This window comes from Lycorma delicatula, chromosome 6 (assembly GCF_047948215.1).
Source record: "Lycorma delicatula isolate Av1 chromosome 6, ASM4794821v1, whole genome shotgun sequence".
Classification (NCBI taxonomy): Eukaryota; Metazoa; Arthropoda; class Insecta; order Hemiptera; family Fulgoridae; genus Lycorma; species Lycorma delicatula.
In genome coordinates, this window is record NC_134460.1 from 24,094,659 (window position 1) to 24,116,318 (window position 21,660).

General features: G+C 31.4%; 1 protein-coding gene across 1 annotated transcript in view; it reads left to right on the forward strand.

The window, feature by feature from the left end:
* LOC142326593 (pancreatic triacylglycerol lipase-like) overlaps positions 1 to 21,265 on the forward strand; it is a 40,386-nt gene extending 19,121 nt beyond the window's left edge. The window contains exons 5-9 of the mRNA XM_075369180.1: positions 3,202 to 3,395; positions 8,536 to 8,784; positions 13,121 to 13,303; positions 17,900 to 18,125; positions 21,175 to 21,265. Coding sequence (XP_075225295.1) covers positions 3,202 to 3,395; positions 8,536 to 8,784; positions 13,121 to 13,303; positions 17,900 to 18,125; positions 21,175 to 21,265 — 943 coding nt within the window. The remainder of the gene's footprint in view (positions 1 to 3,201; positions 3,396 to 8,535; positions 8,785 to 13,120; positions 13,304 to 17,899; positions 18,126 to 21,174) is intronic.
* The last annotated feature ends 395 nt before the right edge of the window (positions 21,266 to 21,660 follow it).

Below are 21,660 nucleotides of genomic sequence, written 5' to 3' on the forward strand. Positions count from 1 at the left end.
AATATTAATAATATTAACAGGAATTTTAACAAAAATAGGAATAATACAGTTTCACCTATGACTACACTGTTTCAATATTTATTAAATGCGTTTCTTGAACCAACTTTATTTTTAAAAATTGTTTATATTTGATTATAACTAAAGAATTAAATTTATTTTTAGAAGTATTTAGTTACTGTAAAATACTGATTCTTAATTCTGTGAGTTAAAAAATAATTAGTTAAATAAAAAATGTAGTACAATTGTATTAAGATAGGCCTTTAACCTATAGATATAAATTGTTATATAACATTTTATTACGATTATTTTGACTTAGCAAAGAGAATTTTGAGATTGAATATCAGTTTGAATAATTTTTTTTTAGATGATTAATTTGAACATGCTTGTACAAGGAAATATGCTATATAATATTTGTGACATGAATGTCCTGTAATGGCTGAGATATATGAGACACACATCAGTGACGCTTTCTTATAAATTAATGAACCTTACTAAACAACTAATCCTTGTAGAAACAGAGTGAGTGAAGGTGTAACTTGTAAGCCTAAATATTACCAGCATTTTGTTGTGTTTAACGTGCTAATATGAAACTGCTTATATATGCCTCCATGAAGGCAACAGGAAAATTACTCCTCATTTCACTTTTTCTAGAAAGCATCGCATGGGTACTCGTTATTCTTAAAGGCAGCAATGATATTTTTTGGAGTGATTTGTAAATTAAGTCAGGTCTCCAAAAACTATTAAAAGGTATGAAATTTAACACAAATATTTGAAAACTACTAAGCTTTACTGGGATTTATATCTAGAATCTTTTCAGTTTTTTAAAATTATTTCTCCAAGTCCCTATAAGTATTAGGATATTTACTGCCATTTGACACGTGTGTCACGCTTAACTACATGTGCCTTGTGAAAAAGAAGGCCAACTGTTTTTAAGCAGTGTCCTACAACATTGTGTCACATTCATTACATATTGTATTTACATTGTAATATGTTGTTAAATGATATAGCTTCAGATAATAGAGTTTATTTAGCTTGTTTTTATTAACGTTCACCCTTTCATAAATTTATATTTTTTAAAGAAATAAAAAATAAATCTAATTTCATTTAAAATCTTATTTATTATCATTTTTATTGTGATTTTTATTAAAATTTCAACCAAAGTAAAAAAAAGTTTATTTTTTTGCTGATTTTTATGATTAATATATAATTTTATTGCTTATTTAATGGAAATGATTGGTCATTCAATTATGATTCATTAATTTGTTTTCATTAATTTATTTTATCTTATTATATTTTGTTCTAGTATTTGTACATTAGTTAAATAAATTATCATTTTCCGTTAAATTATTTTTATTTATTATCATTTAATTTATTGAGTGAGCAAAGTAGTCAGATGAACTGCAGCAAAGAAATATCATAACTATAGGTCATGTAATATAGGTGTTTTTTATTATCCCTTTTACAGTTAAACATTTTTTTTAAATGGCTAACGTAGTAAACCATTGTATTGGGGAATGTCCTTTCTCACTATCCATCCTTTTTTTTTTCTTTGTTTGCTTTTTCTCATTACCAGTTTTGTAGCTTTAAGACTCTCATTATTTCCTTTACATTCTCACCCATTGTGATTTTATAAACAATTTATTAGATTGTAAACCTCCAAATATACAAGTTATCTTATCAGATTTTATGATTGTACATACATTGAACAATTTTTGAGGATAAAAATAATTATACAGGTGCTTACTTTTAAACATTTTAATGTCATAAACTACGCACAATACAAAAAAAATTACCTAAACAAAAGTTACTTGGTTTGGATAGGAACACCTCATGGTGACCTTAGATTTGACCTTGACTTTATTTTAAGGGTAACATGATTTCTTCAAATGGAATGACTCATTTTTGACCCCACCAATGAAAACAGCAGAAAATTTTACATTGAAATATGTCGTCACTCATATGACGTTGGAAAGTTTTTGAAGATCATACGGGCTTACCATAAGAAATAGTGTTATATGATAGTGTAAAGTCATTTTTATACTCTTTCCCACAGTTTGCGAAATAAATTGCCTGAAATATAAATATTCTAGGAATATTGTATGACCTTCAAAAATATGTAACTCGTGTAACAGTATATCCATATAACACTATCACCAGTATAATATATCTCTGATGGTTAACCATATGACCTTAAAAAAGGTCAAAGGTCATATGTATGACCACATATTTCTTTGTAACATTTTCTGCTATTTTCATTGATGGGGTTAAAAATAGATCATTCTATTTGAGAAAATCATGTTAACATTGAAATAAGGTCAAATCCAAGGTCACCATGAGTTGTCCCTTTCCAATCTGAATAACTTTTGTTTTGGTAATTTTTTTATATTGCGCTTAGCTTAATTGCCTGGGGCGATTAAAATGAAACTCCCTACCAATATCTCGTATGTAAATATATACCAACTGTATAAATCAACTCTATCTTAAGTTATTCTTATTAAAGATATTATATATATTTATATATCTACATATATATATTTAAATAAGTTCTTTGCAAGAACTGAATATATATTCACACTCCTCTGCACTACATACAAATATACTTATTTTATTTTATTAGATCAGATCAGATCAACCAAAGAACAGAATAAATAAAGTAGGAGGACTTACCTTATTCCAATATATATGCAGGAGTGCTTTCGTGATTTATTCACGTCATTTATTTTATTTATTCTGTACTTTGGTTGATCTAATAAAATATATACATTTGCATAATAAGATTTTAATATTTTTGGGCTTACCGACCTCAAAAAATTGAAAAGTACAAAATTCGAGAAGAATAATACCAAAATTTTTTCTTTTATTATAATAACCAGAAAAATTATAGCAACGTAAGTGGATATGAGCATTTTGAGTGAAGTTACTGTAGATTAATAAGGTGAAAAATTTTGTTTCTATACCTGAAATATAATAATTTTTATTTACTAAAACTAAAAAATACAAATTACTTATTAAATGTTCATCATATTTTTTCTTGGTCAATAGTATGTTTAAATGTATTAACACTTCAAAATTTGTTGAATATTAATGCCTCTTTATAAGTGCCAGTATCTTGGAAAAAAGAAAATCATTTAATATACTTATTTTCTTTTAATTCTTTCTAAACAAATTTTAACTGTTTGTGTAATATTGTTTTATTTTCAGCCGTCATCCAAAATCTAAAGACAGTGTTGCTGTTATTCCTACTAAGAATGGCACTTTTAATAAAATTAAACACTTAAAATATGGAAAATCTGTTATATCATCAAAATATTTTGATCTTAATGATAATACCAAAATAATAATACATGGCTACACACAATCATATGTCACTGAAGCCATAGTGAAGTTGAAAAATGGTAATATTCAAGTCACATTATGTATATTCAGAAAGTTTGATGTCATGAAAATTACTTAAAAAAAGATTTGTGATTTTAAAGTCTTATTTTGTTTGGGTTTAGGGCATTAAAATAAAAATATTTCTCACATTTGGTTCTATTGTATAATCCTTTTATAATCAAGAAGTATGATTCTTATGACTCAATTCACAGGTGTTAAAAAAAAATGTGGAAGTAAATTGCATCAAGATTCATGAATGAAGTAGCTTAGAATAGTATTTAGCCGTTTTCATGTTTTTTGTAACATCAAAAAATATTTGAAACAACTGCAGTATAACACTTTACTTTAAAGTGAAATTTATAAAAAATTCCATTCTGCAAAGAATGAGCTAGCTTTCAATCTGAATTAAACTTCCTCATAGACTGTTGCTGGGACTATTGAGTGTTGTGGTCCATCAGAAGTGGTGTTGAAGTTCAAATTAGTTTACAAAATGTTTAAGAACATTTAGAATGTTCTTTGTCTGTGTGTTTTGTATTGCATTTTACACAAGCATGTCTAATTTGAAACCTTATACTAACTCAAGTGTTATACAACACCAAATCATAAAAAGCACAACTTAATTTAGAAAGTGATTACTTTTTTGATTTTTGATCTATTGTTAAAAAGTTTAATCACACTACATCATCTTGATCAGCAAACCAAGTAATATGTTAATACAGGGTCATTCACGGGAACTGGATGTTTTTAAAATAATCATAAAAAATTGAATATTTACTGTAAAAAGGTTTTATTGGAACTGAAAACTTGTTAAATCAAAGCATTTGTTACTTACTCATGAACGAAAAATTATGTCCGGCAAGTAATGTCCATTTTGGGCTATACATTGTTGTAGCCTTTCACGGTAACTGGCCTCAATTCTTTGCAGCATGTCTACATCAATCTGGGTGACGTGATGACGAATTGCGATCTTTAGGACCTCCAATGTACGCGGTTTATTGCCGTACACACGCGATTTCAGAAACTCCCACAGAAAAAAATCACAACTACTCAAGTCGGGGGACCGAGGGGGACAAGGAATGTCGCCGAATCTGGAAACGATCCGTCCCGGAAACAAGTTACGGAGAACAGCCATCGTTGTCCTCGCTGTGTGCGCTGTAGCTCCATCCTGCTGGAATAACACATTTTGAAAATCGATTCCCCGGTTTCGTAACTCAGGGATGAAAAACGTATTCAACATCACAATGTAACGATCAGCTATTACAGTTACGGCAGCGTCATTTTCTTCAAAAAAATATGGTCCATAACACCGACCTTTGCTATTGCACACCAGACAGTCACCTTTGGGCTATGAAGTGGTCTCTCGTGAAGCTGATGTGGGTTTCTTTCTGCCCAGTACGGGCAATTCTGTTTGTTGACGAAGCCATTCAGATGAAAATGGGCTTCGTCACTCATTAACAAATTTTCATTTTCTTCAAAAATGGTAAGCATTTGTCGACAAAATTGTAATCGCTGCGTGAAATCTTGCTCGTTTAACTGCTGCACGACGGCTATCTTGTAAGGATGGAAATGCAGGTCTGTATGCAGAATTCGTCTTACCGTACTTGTGCTCATTTGAAGCGCTGCTGAATGCCTCTGAATAGAGCGGCGTGGGATTCTGACAATGGCTTCCCTTACTCGTTCGATGTTCTCCGGAGTGCTAGCAGTTCGTCGGGGACCCAGTGGTTTTTTCTTCAATATTGAACCACTTGTTCGAAGGTTGTTTACCCGTCGCAATATTGTGTTAAGAGAAGGGGCACTTGCATTACGATGGCTATTAAACTGACGGCGGAAATCTCGCTGAACAGTAGTTACGGATTCGTCATTTCCCACAAAACTGTCATACGCGTACAGGCGTTGGTCAAGCATCCACGGCTCCATCTCAACGACTAAAATGTAAATGCTATGAACAAAGGAAACGTCAGACACCAGCCACGTGCCCTTCCCACCACGAACGCCCGAGTACAACCCACTTCAAAAATATCCGGTTCCCGTGAATGACTCTGTATAATACTTTTAGTGACAATAAAGTTATCCTTATGACGCCAAATCACAATAAAAATTTCTTATTACAGAAAGACATATTATGAATAGTTGTTCTGTAAAACAATAATATCATTCATTTTGTACTGAATTTAAAAAACTGAGCTCTATGATAAAATGGAATTGATGGAGTGAAATTTAACGTGTTGAAATGGAAAATAGTAAAAAATAAATTTATTGAAAACCAATGTAAGATTAAGTTGAGACAAGTTAAGTTAAAAATAAATAAGTTTAAATAAAATAGGTTGAAATTAAGTTAAATTGATTACTGAAAAATGATTGATACTGTATAGTGGGAGGAAAATGCTTTCAGAAAAAAATATCAGATGTCATACAACATGAAAAAGTAAAGAATTCGATATGTAACCAAAGAGTGAGAAAAATGAGCTGGTATATGAAATCAGGATTAAGTCATATCACAAGTGGAAGGGAACCTACCATATGTTGTCTGCAGCAGTGGTACCACAATAATATTTAGTTAACTTTCTCACCAATACATTTTTTCTTCATCATATCTAAGAAAGACAGCAGCTGCCATTTTGAAATAAAAAAATAATTTTATGAAAAACTATTACTTGTAGATTGTTTCATGTAATAGCTAAAAACCTTACTATACAATTTCATAAAAGTCAGAAAATGCATTTTGCTATACTGCTTCACAAATAGACAGATAAGTGTTGCAAAAGGTTAAGTTAAGACAGGACTTTACTTCCCACTCGGTTGATTAAATTATTATGAAGAAAAAGTGCTTTATTTTATTTCTGTTTTAGCACTAGATTATCTAAAAACATACTCAGTGTTTTTATATATTTTATTATTATACTATTATTTCTTCTATATAAGCTAAAATTCAAATGTGTTTTATAATTCTGATATTTTTTAAAATTATATTAATAAGAGAAACCAATTTAATAAAGACCATCTTCTTCAGTGATTAAAATTAAATCAGTCATTAGCATAAGCATTCATTGTAAAATTAAATCCACAATTGGCAAAACCATAAATCACAAGACAACTGTATGGAATTCTACTAATATTATATAGGACATCATTAAAATAGTCGCTAACTGCATCAATTTCACAATAGAACGGTAAGTAATGATTTCTAATTGCAAACATGCAAACAAATATAAATGTATAAAACCAGAAAAAAGTATTTTTTATTGAACTATAAGTACTACTGAATTCAACAAAAAAAAAAAAAAAAAAATCAAGGACAAAAAAACATTTGTTTCAGATTCACAAGAAAGAAACTCATAAATGAATATTTTCAACACTAGGAAGGGCACGGAGATCATAACGTAGGAAAAAGTACTGTGAGGCCTGAACAGTCTGTTCGAAGAGACTTGGATAATGGATGACTAAAGTAATCCTATGCAGTCATAAAAGATGAAAAAAAAAATACTGCTGAACTGCAGAAGAGTTTTTCTGATTCTTGCCTATTTGAAAATTCCAGAAATTTTAATTTCAGTTGATTTCAAATGATCAGATTCTCCCTCTCAAAAAATTTTCATTCATTAGTGCTAATATTTTTTTGACATGCTGACTAAAAATAAATCCTCTTGAGAGATTGCTCTGTGTTAATTGCATTGACACTCCACCAACCAAAATAAATATAAGGCAGTTCATTTTATTTTATTTTCAATAGTAACATTCAACTATTTTCAATAGAAAGAGATATAATTGATAAACAATTATACTTCTTTTTTTGTTACTTCAGTGCATCATAACAACCATACTGACTGTTGAGGTGTTCATAGAATGTAAACTGATGTAGGAAGGCAATTGGGTGACTTAATTTCTAATGGCTTTCTGGGTTGTGAAGAAATAATATGTATTTTGAAATGTACTTTTAAATTTACCATTTAAAAGTAATAAATTTGTAACTTAATATTTTAAAGTTATAAAATTATTCTTAAACTTAGATTGATAATTTGTTTATGCACGGTTTAATAGTGAAGTTTACAAACATTTTTTTACAATCGATCTAAAAAAGTTGTCGCAATATATAGATATTGCGACAACTTTTTTCAGTGAACTCTTTTTCATCTGTCAGGAGATTTCATATGTCTCCTGACAGATGATGAAGATATATGATGTTTCCATCTTTTAAATTACTCCACAGTAAAAAAAAAAAAAAACAAGAATAGTTACAGGTGAAATGGAGATGAAGCAATTTAACTGAAATATAAGATTATTTAGCTGAAAATATGTTTTATAAATACCATTACGTTAAGAAAGTTGTATGTAGCAGTCACATTTTATTTAAATTCTTTGTGTTTACTCCACGACTTCTCGATTTATCCATCACGATCCTTTATTTTATTATTATGACCTCAAATATGCTATTATGTATAGTTTAATCAAGAAAATGAGACATATTAAATGATATGCTGAAACCAAACTCAAAATGGTTTGATGTAGGAATCATCATTTTAATTTATTGACATATTTTGGCCCTAAGTCATCTGACATAGCTGGCTGTTTTCTACATTAAGGCTGATTCATTTAATCCATTGAATTATTATCTCAGTATTGCTTGAGCTGTGAGCAAAGAAAACTGAACTACAGTAACAAACTGAATGATAACATACACACTTAACACAATGGCTTTGTAGGATTGTTATATACTAAGTATCATTTCTGTTTCTATGAAGCTGACCTACCAGGATTTCACTCAATATTTGTCCCACTTACTAACTTACATAACTTACTGTTTTAGAATTTTTTGTTACTGAAATTAGTTTCAATAACCATCAGTCAGCTGGATGGAAAGTATCTTGTTTTTTTGGTTGATATTGCTGTTTAATGATGTTGCAGTATTTAAGGTAAATTTAACTAGATTAAAGTTGAATGCTCACATTATCAATGTAGATTGATTATTTGAATTTAGTTTGTATTACTTTCCAAAATGGTTGGTAGGGGCCTGGACAAAATAAAAATTTGAACTGCAATATAAGTAAAGCCTATTATGAGTTAATTTAATAATTTAAAAAAAAAAAAAATGTTAAAATCTAATAAATTAGGGAACATCTGTTATTTTAACTGAAGGTTTTAATTTATCTTTGATGTACATTTCAGCTTATCTTTCCAAAGGATCATTCAATGTAATTCTGGTTGATTGGTCAGTTTTAGCAGCTGGTCCCTGTTATAATATTGCGACAAAGTATGCAAGATTTGTTGGTTTCATAGTCAGCAAACTGATCAGCCAGTTGACTCTTGGAGGTATTAATACAAAATCTATACATATTATCGGATTCAGTCTCGGTGCACAAGTAGCAGGTTTTGCTGGAAGTAACTACAATACTGGACGTGTTCAACGAATAACTGGTAAAGTGTAATTTATTGTTAAAAAATCTTTTAAAAATCTTAGTGCTGCCCTACCTGCTCTTTTTTTCTTTTTGAAAACCCTCTTTAAAGGTACGATATATCAGCTTTGGCTGTTTCCTTATACATAATTAAATGCACAAAGTATGTTTATCTGGAACATAATTTTTTATAGTTCGATTTTTTAAAAACTTGATAAATCAAAGATTGTGAAACAACAGAAACATCAAAGATAATTGTGATACGGTGAGGCACCGAATTTTGTAAATTTTTTTGGCAACTGTTTGAATCAAATCATCTGTTTATCACCGACAGATGGCTGCTACGTTCTTCATTATGAAAGTTCTTTCACCGTTTTCAAAATTAAAGGCAAGACACTGTCTTACTTTAGTGTCACTCATAATATTCATCTCTTATGTCACAAATTTTCCTGTGAATTTCAGACACAAAATTGTTTTTTACCAAGAAACATATGACTACTCACACTCATTAATTCACACTTGGCGGGTTCACCAACTGTAGCACAATTTTTAAATGGTTGAATGGTTAAAACTTGTCAGCAATCGCCGTCTGCTGGCCTTCGGTTCGGCGACATTCGCCATGAGCCGGCTGAGAGCAGTTACGGCCCTCGCAGCTTTGTCGGCGTCTCTACGAAGCTGCTCAACAAAGCTGAGTTTCCGGTCAATCATCATACCGAGGTACTTTGCGGCCGGCTTGGTATCGACAACCTCTACCCCGACTCGCAGGGAGAGAAGGGTGTCGATACGCTTCTTCGTTAGAACCACGATTTCTGTTGTGCTGAGGGCTAGAGACAATCCATGGTCTTCTAGCCAGGCACCGATTCTGTGCGCGGCTCGGCTGAGCCTCAGTTGAGCGCGCTCCACTTCGCCGTCTGCGACAAGTAGCGCAACGTCGTCAGCGTACCCAACCAAGACAGATTTTTCAGGCATCTCCAGCCTCAGCAAGCCATCATAAACGGCGTTCCAAAGGTCGGGGCCGAGAATCGACCCCTGCGCCGCCCCTGACATGATCGTAATCCTACGCCAGCCTGCTGCGGTCTCGTAAATGAGACCGCGGTTCCTCAGGTATGTCTCCACCATTCTGAGCAGGTATTGAGGTACATGGAACGAATGCTCCAGGGCCCGAATCATATCGTTCCACCGTGCGGAGTTGAAAGCGTTTTTAACGTCCAACGTAACGAGAAGGACCACGAAAAGAACGTAACGAAAAGTTATTGTGGTCCTCTGCTCGCCGCACTGCCTCAACAACCTCTTGAATTGCGTTTAGGGTCGACCGACCCTGCTGGAAACCGTACTGGTTAGGTGACAGGCCACCTGCCTGATTCATCGCCGCTCCCGCCGAAGCGCGGACTTGGTCCGTGCCGAGCGGGACTTCAGCTACCGCTGAAGTAGCCTTTTAGAGGCTACCACCCCTGAGAAGATCTTTCTTTTGAATTTCTTCTCATCGATTTTATTGATGTTGTATCTTTTCACCAGCCGTGGGGGCCCTGGGCGCTCTCGTGTACCATCTAGGACTCTAATTGAGATATATTGGTTGTAGCTACCGGTATAATCCTCGAGAGCTCTACAGTCCTGAACGAGCGTGACCAGCTCTTCGGAGGCGAGGGAAATATCGGGAATGGAATAATAATAAAAAAACTAATCAATTACTCACAGGACACAGTAATCTAAAAAGTGCATTTTCCTTAGAATATACGAACTGAATGGTTCAAAATTGATTGACATTCTACATTAAAATGGGATTCAGATTCAAGTGATCAAAAAAGCACTTAGAGGCTCTTCATAACAATATCCTTTTTTTACCAACAATCTCAAATGTGAAAACGAAAAATCTATGAAATTCTCATATTTTTAATATTTGTTATTATATAATAAAGGACCACAAATATCACATTCAAATGTTATGAAATATTTAAACAGACAACAGTTCTGTATGTACCTACCTAACCCAAAACCTATCAGTAATAAAATCGACTGATGTCAAGGGAATAACAGCACCAGTTACGACTGAACGTGTTAGGTAAAAGTAAATACTAATACCCCATTTTTCAGAGTAACCGTAACAGTCCTAGTCCCTGAAGAAGTCTATCACATTAGTTGAATTATACTTTGATATAAGTACAGTACCTCCATCTTGTTATTAAATTCAATTTTATTTGTCTTAGATATGTTTGATACTATGTAATTTTCACACTCAATGGTAATGGTCAACCATAAAATTTCATATTTGAAACTGAATTTTGGATGAATGTTATGATTACCGCCTAATATGTCTATGAACTTGCTAATATTACGTATTTTATTTAATTTTTTTAATTTATTGTGAGCATTCAGAAGGGAATTGCCTAATTACAAAAATAACGCATCAATGAGAAAAATAAACATTTCTTTATTGACAATACTGTTAGAAAATGTAAAAAAAGACACATGTATACAAATAAATATTTAGTGAATGAAGTTATAAAGTTTTACCTTTTAATTATGTAAATGAAGATACAATTTCAAAATAAAAAAAAATTAAACTGCTTTTTTATTTAATTATAAACTAAAGTATTTTATAAGCATACAAATGTTAAATAATTCAACTATGGACTGGTAGTATTATTCTCCATTAATTGTTAAACTAAGTTTGTCATACATTTTAGCCGTAGTATAGTACAATGTGGTCCATATCCTAGAAAAAGTTTGTTTCTATATTAATTTAGCTGGTACATCTGACAAGCCATTATTAGCCATGGGGCATGTCTTTACTACATGTATTTACAATTGACTATTGGTCAATTCTGAACATCCTCACTCAATTAAAAAATAGTAAAATAAAATAAAATTTAGCAGGTTTATAAACCGTTAATCATAATTGATAAAAATGATCAAAATTGATAGTACAATTAGAAAATGTAAAGAAAACACAAATTATATAATTAAACATTAAGTGAATAAAATTACAAAATGTTATCTTTTAACTATGTAAATGAAGATACGATTTCATACATGTACTATTCATATTGTCAATTGTATATGTGTACATTCCCTGTTGTTCTCTTTATCTTTATGTATTTTATCTCTTATGATTTTTATATTTACCTTCTTTGATGTACTGTACTTTTAACTTTAGTATTTGGTTCATAACACTTGAGGAAGATATTGTATACCAAATCAGCATCGTGATTTTTTAAATAAATTTTGTGAAAATCAAATAATATATTTTGTTTATTTTCTTTTGTTATTATGGGTTTTTATCAAGTAATAGCTTCATCCATCAATTATTTGAAAATTTTTTAATAAACAGATTTTTGATAAACCATTACAGAAGATGGTGTTGATGAAATATTTACTATTACAATACAATCAGATGTGTAAAGGTTTCAACCCCTAGACTTTTGAAAGAATCCATCTGCCAATCACACATCAGTGTGGAGTTGAGCTGTTTGCTCTTATATCAAAGCCCTTCTGGAAGGTATTTTATCCACCTAAGGCCATTGTATTATGTTAAAATTAGAAAGATTTGCTTGAAAAATTATAGTTTAGTGTTTTGTGATGATTGTAAAAATTAATATAGTTAATTGTTAAAAAAAATTTGTAAAAAATACAAAGGTACTGGTAATATTTGCAATGTTTATTTTATTCATATAATTATTTGGGTTTGTTAATTATATAAAGTGAAACAAGTTCTTCCAGAATGTTAATTTTATACATTAAATGTGTTATTTTCAGTAAATATAAATCTGAATTTGTGAAGTTCTGTTTTTCCTGTGTTACTCTCTCTTTTTCTGTTTAGCCTCCGGAACCACTGTAAGATATTACTTCACAGGATGAATGAGGATGATATGTATAAATGAAGTGTAGTCTTGCTCAGTCTCAGGTCGACCATTCCTGAGATGTATGGTTAATTGAAACCCAACCACCAAAGAATCCGTGACCTTGTATTCAAATTCATATACAAGTACTGCCTTTACTAGGTTTTGAACTTTAGAACTCTTGACTTCAAAATCAGCTGATTTACAATGATGAGTTAACACAGGTAGTCCACCTGTGTTACTGCTGTCCCAATGTAAGGAAGTTACTGCCCCAGAGCTAACAAATCTAAATCTTTTATTCTGATCGGAACATAATAATACATTATAGATATTATGTCAGGAAAGGCTAGACATGCTACTCCAGGAAAAAAAAGGAACTGGCCCAGCACTAAACTAGGTTATGTCACTTACAGAGGTTATGTTTGAAGGTAATAAATACTATAATCTTTTATTAGTTAATGCCAAGTTAAAACTGTAATCTCTGTATCTAAAATAGTATTTATTATTTATACTTTATTACAGGTTTAGACCCAGCTTTACCATTATTTCCAACAAAAAAGGAATCTGATGGTATTTTGGATGCAGATGATGCATATTTTGTTGATATAATCCATACATCCCATATTCTAGGACAAGTTAGACCTCTTGGTCATGCTGACTTTTATCCAAATGGAGGATTCAGGCAACCTGGTTGTGATGTGTCAGGTATTTTCTGAGGAAATACAAATTTAACTTCAAACATAAAACTTATTATTTTCATATTTCTAAGAAAATTAGTTTAAAATGTGGATTCATTAAGCCACAAACTTTTTTTATTATTCTGATCTTGGTGACGGATTGGTAGCATACCTCCATTTCATTTGTAGGATCTGGTGTTGAGTCTTGGTCAGACATGGCATTTTTCACAAAAATCGTTATAATCCTTCACAGTAACTGTTATCTAGCATCAGCCTATAAATAAATAAATATACCAGTATACAAGAATCAGTTGTAGTAAAGAGTATAAGCTAGAGAAAGCAAAGTTACAGCAGATAAATAAATGAGAACATTTTTAGCCCATCTCTGTTGCTTTAAAATATGTAAATAGAAGAAACGATAAAGAAATTGAAGAAAACATTTAGGAGTGAAATAAAAATTCAAAGATAGAAGATAAAGATGTTATACCATTGATGATACTGTTCTAATAGCTCAAACAAATAAATGAAAAGAAAACTAGTTTTAAAGAAATAGTATTGAGAAATATAGAATCACTCAGTTTGGAAATAAGTAGGAATAAATCAAAGGCAATAAAATTTGGCAAAAAAAACAAGTAATGGTAGGTTATACTTATATATTTTGAGAAGTGACTATTGAACTTTCTTATGTATTTTAATAATGCAGAATAGTCTAAAAACTTGTAAAATTTTATTATTCAAATTTTGTTTTTATTTAAATTTATACCACTCTGCTGACTCAGTTGTTAAGTGTCCTTGCTAATCATTTGAAAGGTTCTGAGTTTGAAACTCCTACAAATCTAGCAATATATTTATGCTGCAATATCCACCTGTCAGTCACTATAATTAGGTATTAGCCTATTGGGTAGTTAGATGCTAAATAAATTGACTAAAATTAACTACTTACGACTATTTTTATGATTAAATCTTTTAATAGAAATTATTGTTTTACTGATTAATGTGTTATATAATAATGCAGGTAAATGCTTATAGTATTTATGTGAATAAAAATATTGTTTAAGTAAAATGTGTGTTGAACCAAGTGGACAAGTTTCAAACTCGTGGAGTTTTCTTTGATTGTATCCTTTCATTCTTCCACTCTCATTTGGTGAATCAGCTGCAATAGCTCCTGTATTCTGGTAGCCATCACCCAACCAAACTTCTCCATCTTTCTTTATCTATTTTCAAATGGTTTCATTAACTTTTTTTTTTATCCATTTTCAATAAGATTGCACTGTTTTTTATATTGTTATTCCAACATATTTAATTATTTCATTAACACCTCAAACATTCTCACATTTGAAAACTGATAATTATTTATTATTATTTCAGAAAAGGTCCAGGATTCAACACTACAAGGCACCATTGAAAAATCATAGTATCCCTGAGCTAGCTTAAAATATTAAAATTTGAGCTGGTAATTATGTCATTTGAGAAAATAACTTTCTATGTTGTCTTCTCAGATATGTTAGCTCAGCATTCAGAACTTCTATACTTAACAGTGATGGCCAAGCTTTAGGGTATTTGGTTTTATATTCTTCCACAACAGTGAAGTTTGTTGATGAATTATGATATTGTAAGCTTATTATAAACTCCAGATAAAGGATATATTTATTAATGTTTTCAGTACATTTACAGATTTCTTTGTAGTTTAAAAAATAAACATACGTATTCTTAGAAAATAATGTAAAGAAATAAATCTTTTATTTTAATCAGTACATAATAATATGTTAATATAAATCATGTCAAGAATTAGTAGGTGTACTACACGTACATAAAAAAAAGAACTTCCTTTGCATTTTGCTTGGCTGAATCAAGAAAATCATTGAAAGCCTTGATCAGACCAGCATCATAAAATGTACAATAATTGTAAAATAAAAAATAAATCTGATTCATAAATTTATAAAATGTACTCTAGTAAAAATATATGCAGATATTAAATATATAGAATAACTACAAAATAAATAACAATTCAGGTGTTAATGAAAATTATTAAAGCACATATATGTATACTTGTTGAATCGAGATGCAAAAAACTCTGTTTTAATTAGTTAGTTTTATTTAAAAATTCATTGACAGAATAATTTTTTTTCCTGTAAAAATGAATCTTTTATTATTTATTATGGTAAGATTTATTAAATTATAAAAAATAAATAAATATAGATTTTTAAATTATTAAGATTCGTTAATCTATTAAAAAATGAAGTATTGTATTGAATGAAAGCAGTTTTACCCTCTGTTTGATAAAGGTGAATGTTATTATGTTTTTAAGATAAGTGACTATTCTTTTTATCCAAGATTACACATTCATAATATTAAACACATGGTTAAGTTAACGATTTTCTAAACATTAGTCTACATGACTAACAATGTTATAGTGCAATGGTTTTATCCAAATTTAATGTTAGATGGTTACAATCCCCACCACCCAGTAAATAAACTTTAAAGCTGCCAAATGTAAAATTTCTAATTCCTTTTAAATATTTATTTTCAAATTTACCATTCCTTTGTGTAATCTGTGAAGACAATGAATGGTTTAAGATTTTGAGGCTGATCATAATAAATAACAAGAAAAGCAAGGGACTGAAGACACTTACTTGTAGCATTTTGAATTCAACATTTTGGAGTGGGGATCTGTGTTTTACATTGTATTCTTACCAAAATTTGAAATTGCAGCTGCCTATTTACTGATGCAAGATATGACTAATCATTTGTAAGTATTTTAGTAGAACATTTTTTCCAAAACAATGCTGAAGTTGTGACAGTATGTTATACCTTTCAAGAAATGTTGATAATTTTTCATCCATTTTTCAAATACTTAATATATAGACAATAACAAAATTGGCCCATAATTTTATAAATTAAGTATAAATTTTTTTTTAAAAAGCATTTATAACAACAAAATCATAAGGCAGCTGGGAAATACTTCATTGTTAAAAGATTCATTAATTAAATTTGTAACAAGAGATAATAATAGCATCTACAACTTATTTTAAAATACTGGCAGGAATTTCATCAATACTCTTTCAATGTTTACTCTGTACACTTAATATACAAGTTTTCAGCTTTCTGGGTATCAATGGAAAATATCCAGAAATTAAATACTGTTTCATTTACAAAATCATTCAAAGTGAATGAAATATTTTTTTGAAATGAATCAACATTTTTTTATTTGAAATACTAGAAAAGAGAACTTAAAACTCATACTATAAAAGTAGGGAATGAAATAAAGAAGTTGGTTCCTTTTGCAATTTTAATTTGTTTTTTTTTTTAAATTCATTTTCATTTTTTGTATTTCCCAACATAGTTTCAGATTTATTGTTTGAATTAAATATTAAATTACTGTAATATAATATTTCAGCATTACAAATAACTTTTCATTTGTACCATTTTAAATAATTTTGGAAGTTATCAAACAAATTATATTTAGGCTTTTCACAGAGATTCCTTAGCATGAAACTAGATTTTAAAATTCCTTTAGCAATCCATATGTTTTTCTTTGTATGATTTAAGTATTTATTTTACTAAAGGGCAAACTAGAAAGAAGGTCTTTATAAATATTAAAAAAAGATTGTTAAATCTTTCATCAGAGATAATTTTGTTTCTGTCAATAAGATTCTCAAATTTTAATTGTATCTTTATTGTTCACCCATTCAGTGATTCTCTTCACTGGTAAGTAAGTAATACTATTGCAATTTGAAGTTGTGATATGAAAGATTGTAGTATGTACAAAAGGATTGAAAACTGTCTTTAGTAAACTTTTAAAGATATTGTCAATGTAGGTGACAATTCTACTTGGCTAGGTTATGGGTACATAATACTCTTAAGGCAGAGAGGAATGAATGTTTAAGTAAAACTATTGACAAGGTTAATTTAATCGTTTATGTTGAGTTAATATTGAAAAGTGTGTGTGTTAGTTGATTGCACACAAAATTTTCAAGGTCAGATAGTAATTTTTTCTTGCAAGACAAACCCTATAAGAGGTACTTTCTCTATACTTTACTCATCCTCTCATCTACCCCTCTCTTTTATTATGTACTATCCCTTCTTCTTTTATACCAGTCACCACCATGGGTCCAAGTGTGACACTATATTGGTAGCTCTTTCTCAGGGTAGCTGCTTCTTTTTTTTGAGTTCTTTCAGAGTGAAAACTCAATCTGTTGATGGAGTCTAGAGATTGCCTTGTACCAAGGAATTTGCACAAAAAGCCAACCCAGTAGCTGAGGGGGCCTATTTGATACGATCAGTGTACTTCTAAAATCTAAATTTTCTTGCTCTTTAATTTTTCACTTTATTTTTAGAGTTGCCTACTATATTAAACATCCAATTCAGTAGGTATAGAGTGAATGATATTTATTATTTTTTTTTTAAATTGGTGTAAATATTACTTTCTTGTTAAATTGTTTCTATCTGTTATTTTAATTTTATTTTTTATCCTATTGCTTATGCTATGTAATTATAGTAAATCAAGGCTAATAACTTATTTCCTTGTATTTTATGTTGAAATCTATGTGGCGTAATTTTAAATTCATTAGAAATCAAATAGTAATATCTTGTTTGTATTAGAATCCTTTTAATCTATTTTCAGTTCTAAAGATTTATATTGTTTTAATTTCTACTAATGCACTGCTACTACAATTGTTTGCAGACATTGTATGTTCACACATTCGTAGTTTGCAGTTATTTATTGAATCAGTCACATCAAGTGCTGGTTTCCCTTCTGTGTTATGCAGTTCTTGGGACCTGTTTGCTTCTGGTTACTGTCACACAAGAAACTCTACAGTCATGTTTTTGGGTGAACCATGTTTAACAAAGTAAGTAAGATTATTAGAGGTTTTTTTATTGGTTAATAATTTTCAGTTACTTAAAAAAAATCTTGGTTTTAGATTTTGCTGTATATATGAGTTTGTTCATTTCCATTCGGTTTGTTAGAAAATTATGAATTTGCAGTTTTGTAAATTCATAATTTGGGGTCAAATTTTGGTAAATTCATAATTAATTTGGGGTCCATTAATGATGCAATGAGGTCCGTAATCAGTGACTAATATTTGTAATGAATGCGTTGAAACTGATCCGATATCTGCCTCTGTTCAACTCACTTTCTTTATCTGTAACTATAAAGCCAAGAGGATCATCGTTCCAAGCCGTGCAGCAAATACGAGATAGATTTAAAGTCATTCAGCAACATGTCAGTACTCATGTGGTACTTATATACATGTGCTAGATTAAGCTCATTCTGTTTGAACACTACCAAAAAGTTACAGTTGTCACCGATCAGGTGTTTCTGCGTCTTAGCGTAAGATTGAGTCAGGTAGAAGCAATCGATATTGTTGAATCAACTGCGAGTGAAATACTTTCTAATATTTCACTGTTTCTCTTCAATCACATCATCAAATATCATCATTTTTGTGTTATCGGATTTCTTCAGGCGATATTACCTGTTTATCTTCCCATCATTTACTCAAATATCACCGCTGCATATTTCTATATCATTCATATTACATTCAAATTCTGTACAAAAGCTTCACATTTCAGAACAAGGCTGAAGGTAGTCAAGCCTGTCTTTATAACTGAATTTTTAAGCAGATTTTCTGTATCTTCCCAACGCTAATCAGAAATGCGATATCGTTTGCTTTATCATCGGAAAGGTTTTTGTATTAATATAATTCCAGGTTAAATTTTTGAGCAGATGTAATCCAGAGACTGAATACGTTTGATTTGCAGAGATTTAGTCTGGCCCGTTTTGATAGGGGTGGTTCGCTGACGTTTGGTAATTGCACTCTCTAATTACCGATGTAAATGTCTGCCGAGGCATTTGCATTGGTGGAATTCCGACTGACGCTTGGCTGCTGACTGTGAGATGTAATCAGTTAAAGGGTCTGATAACGACCTCCAGTAAAGTCCTTCAGGACTAGGAAGGGAGGGGTGGTGTGGCGAGACGATTGGAATCGCCACAAGGTGGGTGGGTGTCTTCCTTTACGAGGTTGGGATGTACTCTCTTAAAGGATGACATGATACATGCCTGCCTCTGTGGCGCGAGTGGTAGCGTCTTGGTCTTTCATCCGGGGTCCCGGATTCGAATCCCGGTCAGGCATGGCATTTTCATACACGCTACAGATCATTCATCTCATACTCTGAAGCAATACCTAACGGTAGACTTGGAGGTTACACAAAAAAAAGGATGACGTGATGAGTAGTCAAATGTCATCGTCCTGCACTTACTAGCTAATAATGTCGCCGCGTAAACGTTATTGCTTTTATATTACGGAACGATGGCCCATGCTAGCTAGCACCGATCGGATACCCGCTAACAGGCAGTACCAGACTATTGCGCAACTCGATCGGCTATAGCGACACCCGCTCTTGTACCATATCTCACGAGGCTGGTACCCTGTCTCGAGCCCCGACTGCGGGCGGTAACTGCTCTGACGTTGTTTATTCACTAAATCATTTTTTGCGCTATTACTATTTCGGTTTTTATTTAACTTGACTATTAAGACTTTAGTTTTGCTCTAAGCCGTCTCTAGCGCTAGTGTTTTCATCTAGTTCGTCTCTCAACCGCCAGCGCTAGTGTCTCAACCCGACTGCAGGTGACAACTACTCTGACGTCAGATGACCTTCAGCTGTGCTAACTTCAGACATGCTTAATATAATTTAGATCGGCTGCAGGCGACAACTGCTCCGATGTCAGACGTCCTTCAACTGTGCTAAAATCGGGCCTAATATAATATATTGGTTAGATCGGTAAATTCTCTCTGACACTGGACCTGCATAAGATATAGATCTAACACACACCTCTGACGTTACATGACCTTCAATTATGAAACGTCAGACCTACATAAGATATATGATTTAGATCGACTGCAGGCGACAACTACTATGACGTCACATGGCAGTGAGATTTGCTTTCACCCGATCAGAACTCTACACCTAGGCAGATTGCCCGTCTCCAGGCAGACCGCCTGTAAAGTCACACAGAGGCAGGCTCAGAAGTCCCGGCCGCCGCGACGGCACTGTGACCTTGAACTGTGCTAAAACATACCCTCCCTAATGGGAACTACTTACTGGATATGTTAAAACGGTATGCAGCGTCCAAAATATCGGAGAATTACATTTTTCAATTAGACGGAGCTTCTCCACATTTTGCGTAGTTGTGCAGTAATTTTTTAACGAAACATTTCCTCAGCGATGGGTTGAACAAGAATGGTGGATTGCTTGGCCCCTTTGGTCTCCAGACCTCATCCCCGTGGATTTCTATTTTTGGAGTTATGTAAAACCAAAAGTGTATTCTATTCAAGTTAGAAATCTGGACCGCTTAAAAGAAAGGATCACTGAAGCCATTTCTTCTATCACGCCAGACCTTTGTCATGTACGGCAAAAGAGTGCATATTATCTTGACATTTGCAGGACAACTAAAGGAGTAAACATTGTAGTCTACTGAACAATTAAGAGACTTGGATTGTTTCTCTTTCATTTAATGTACAGTTCATCTTTCTGCTATGCTTTGTTCCAAAGCTATAACCATTTAAAACCCCACTATTATTTTACAGACACACTTTACTTTGCCCTACAGGAAAGTAAATTATACTTCAGTTTATATTCTTGATAAATGATTAAACTGTCAAAAAAAAATTATGTCTACTATTTTATCATTAAAAAAATAAATAACTTTGTCATCAAATGTAGTTTTGATGATTGACGTCCTTATTTTCATATAATTCTTCTTTTTAATATGTTACTATAAAATATTTTAATATTTTGAGTATATCAGAATTGTTAGGAGTACAATCTATTATCTCTATTTTGCACATTAATAGAAAAATACATGCAGTTGATTGAATTTTTTTTTCTCTTATATTTCAGTGCGAGTGGATTATTTTTCTTAAAGACTGGAAGTTCTTCACCATTTGCTTTAAGATTTAACATAACACAAAAGAAATTATTAAATGGATGATAGAATTGTACATTTACAATAAAAATGATAAAATAATTTTTAATTGTATAATTACTGTCTATTATTACTAAAAAATACTTACACATACTGTAATTAGTATTAAGTTGATAAAAAGTTTCTGTAAGTATATTTTCATGTATTTAGAAAGTACCATTTTTAAAAATCTATTATGAAACTTTAAGCTCTACCTAACTTTGACAGTATTACATTCCTTTTAGAAATTAAGAGTTTCCATATCTCCTGGAAGAAGGAGGTTAGTAAGAAGAATTATTCAAATGAAACAATGAATCCTTTCTATGTGCTTTGTAAAGTATTAGTAGAAAAGAAAAATGAAATTAAAATTGGAAAATATTAGAAAGGAGAGCAGAAAAGGGGTTTGTTTACATCATGGAAGA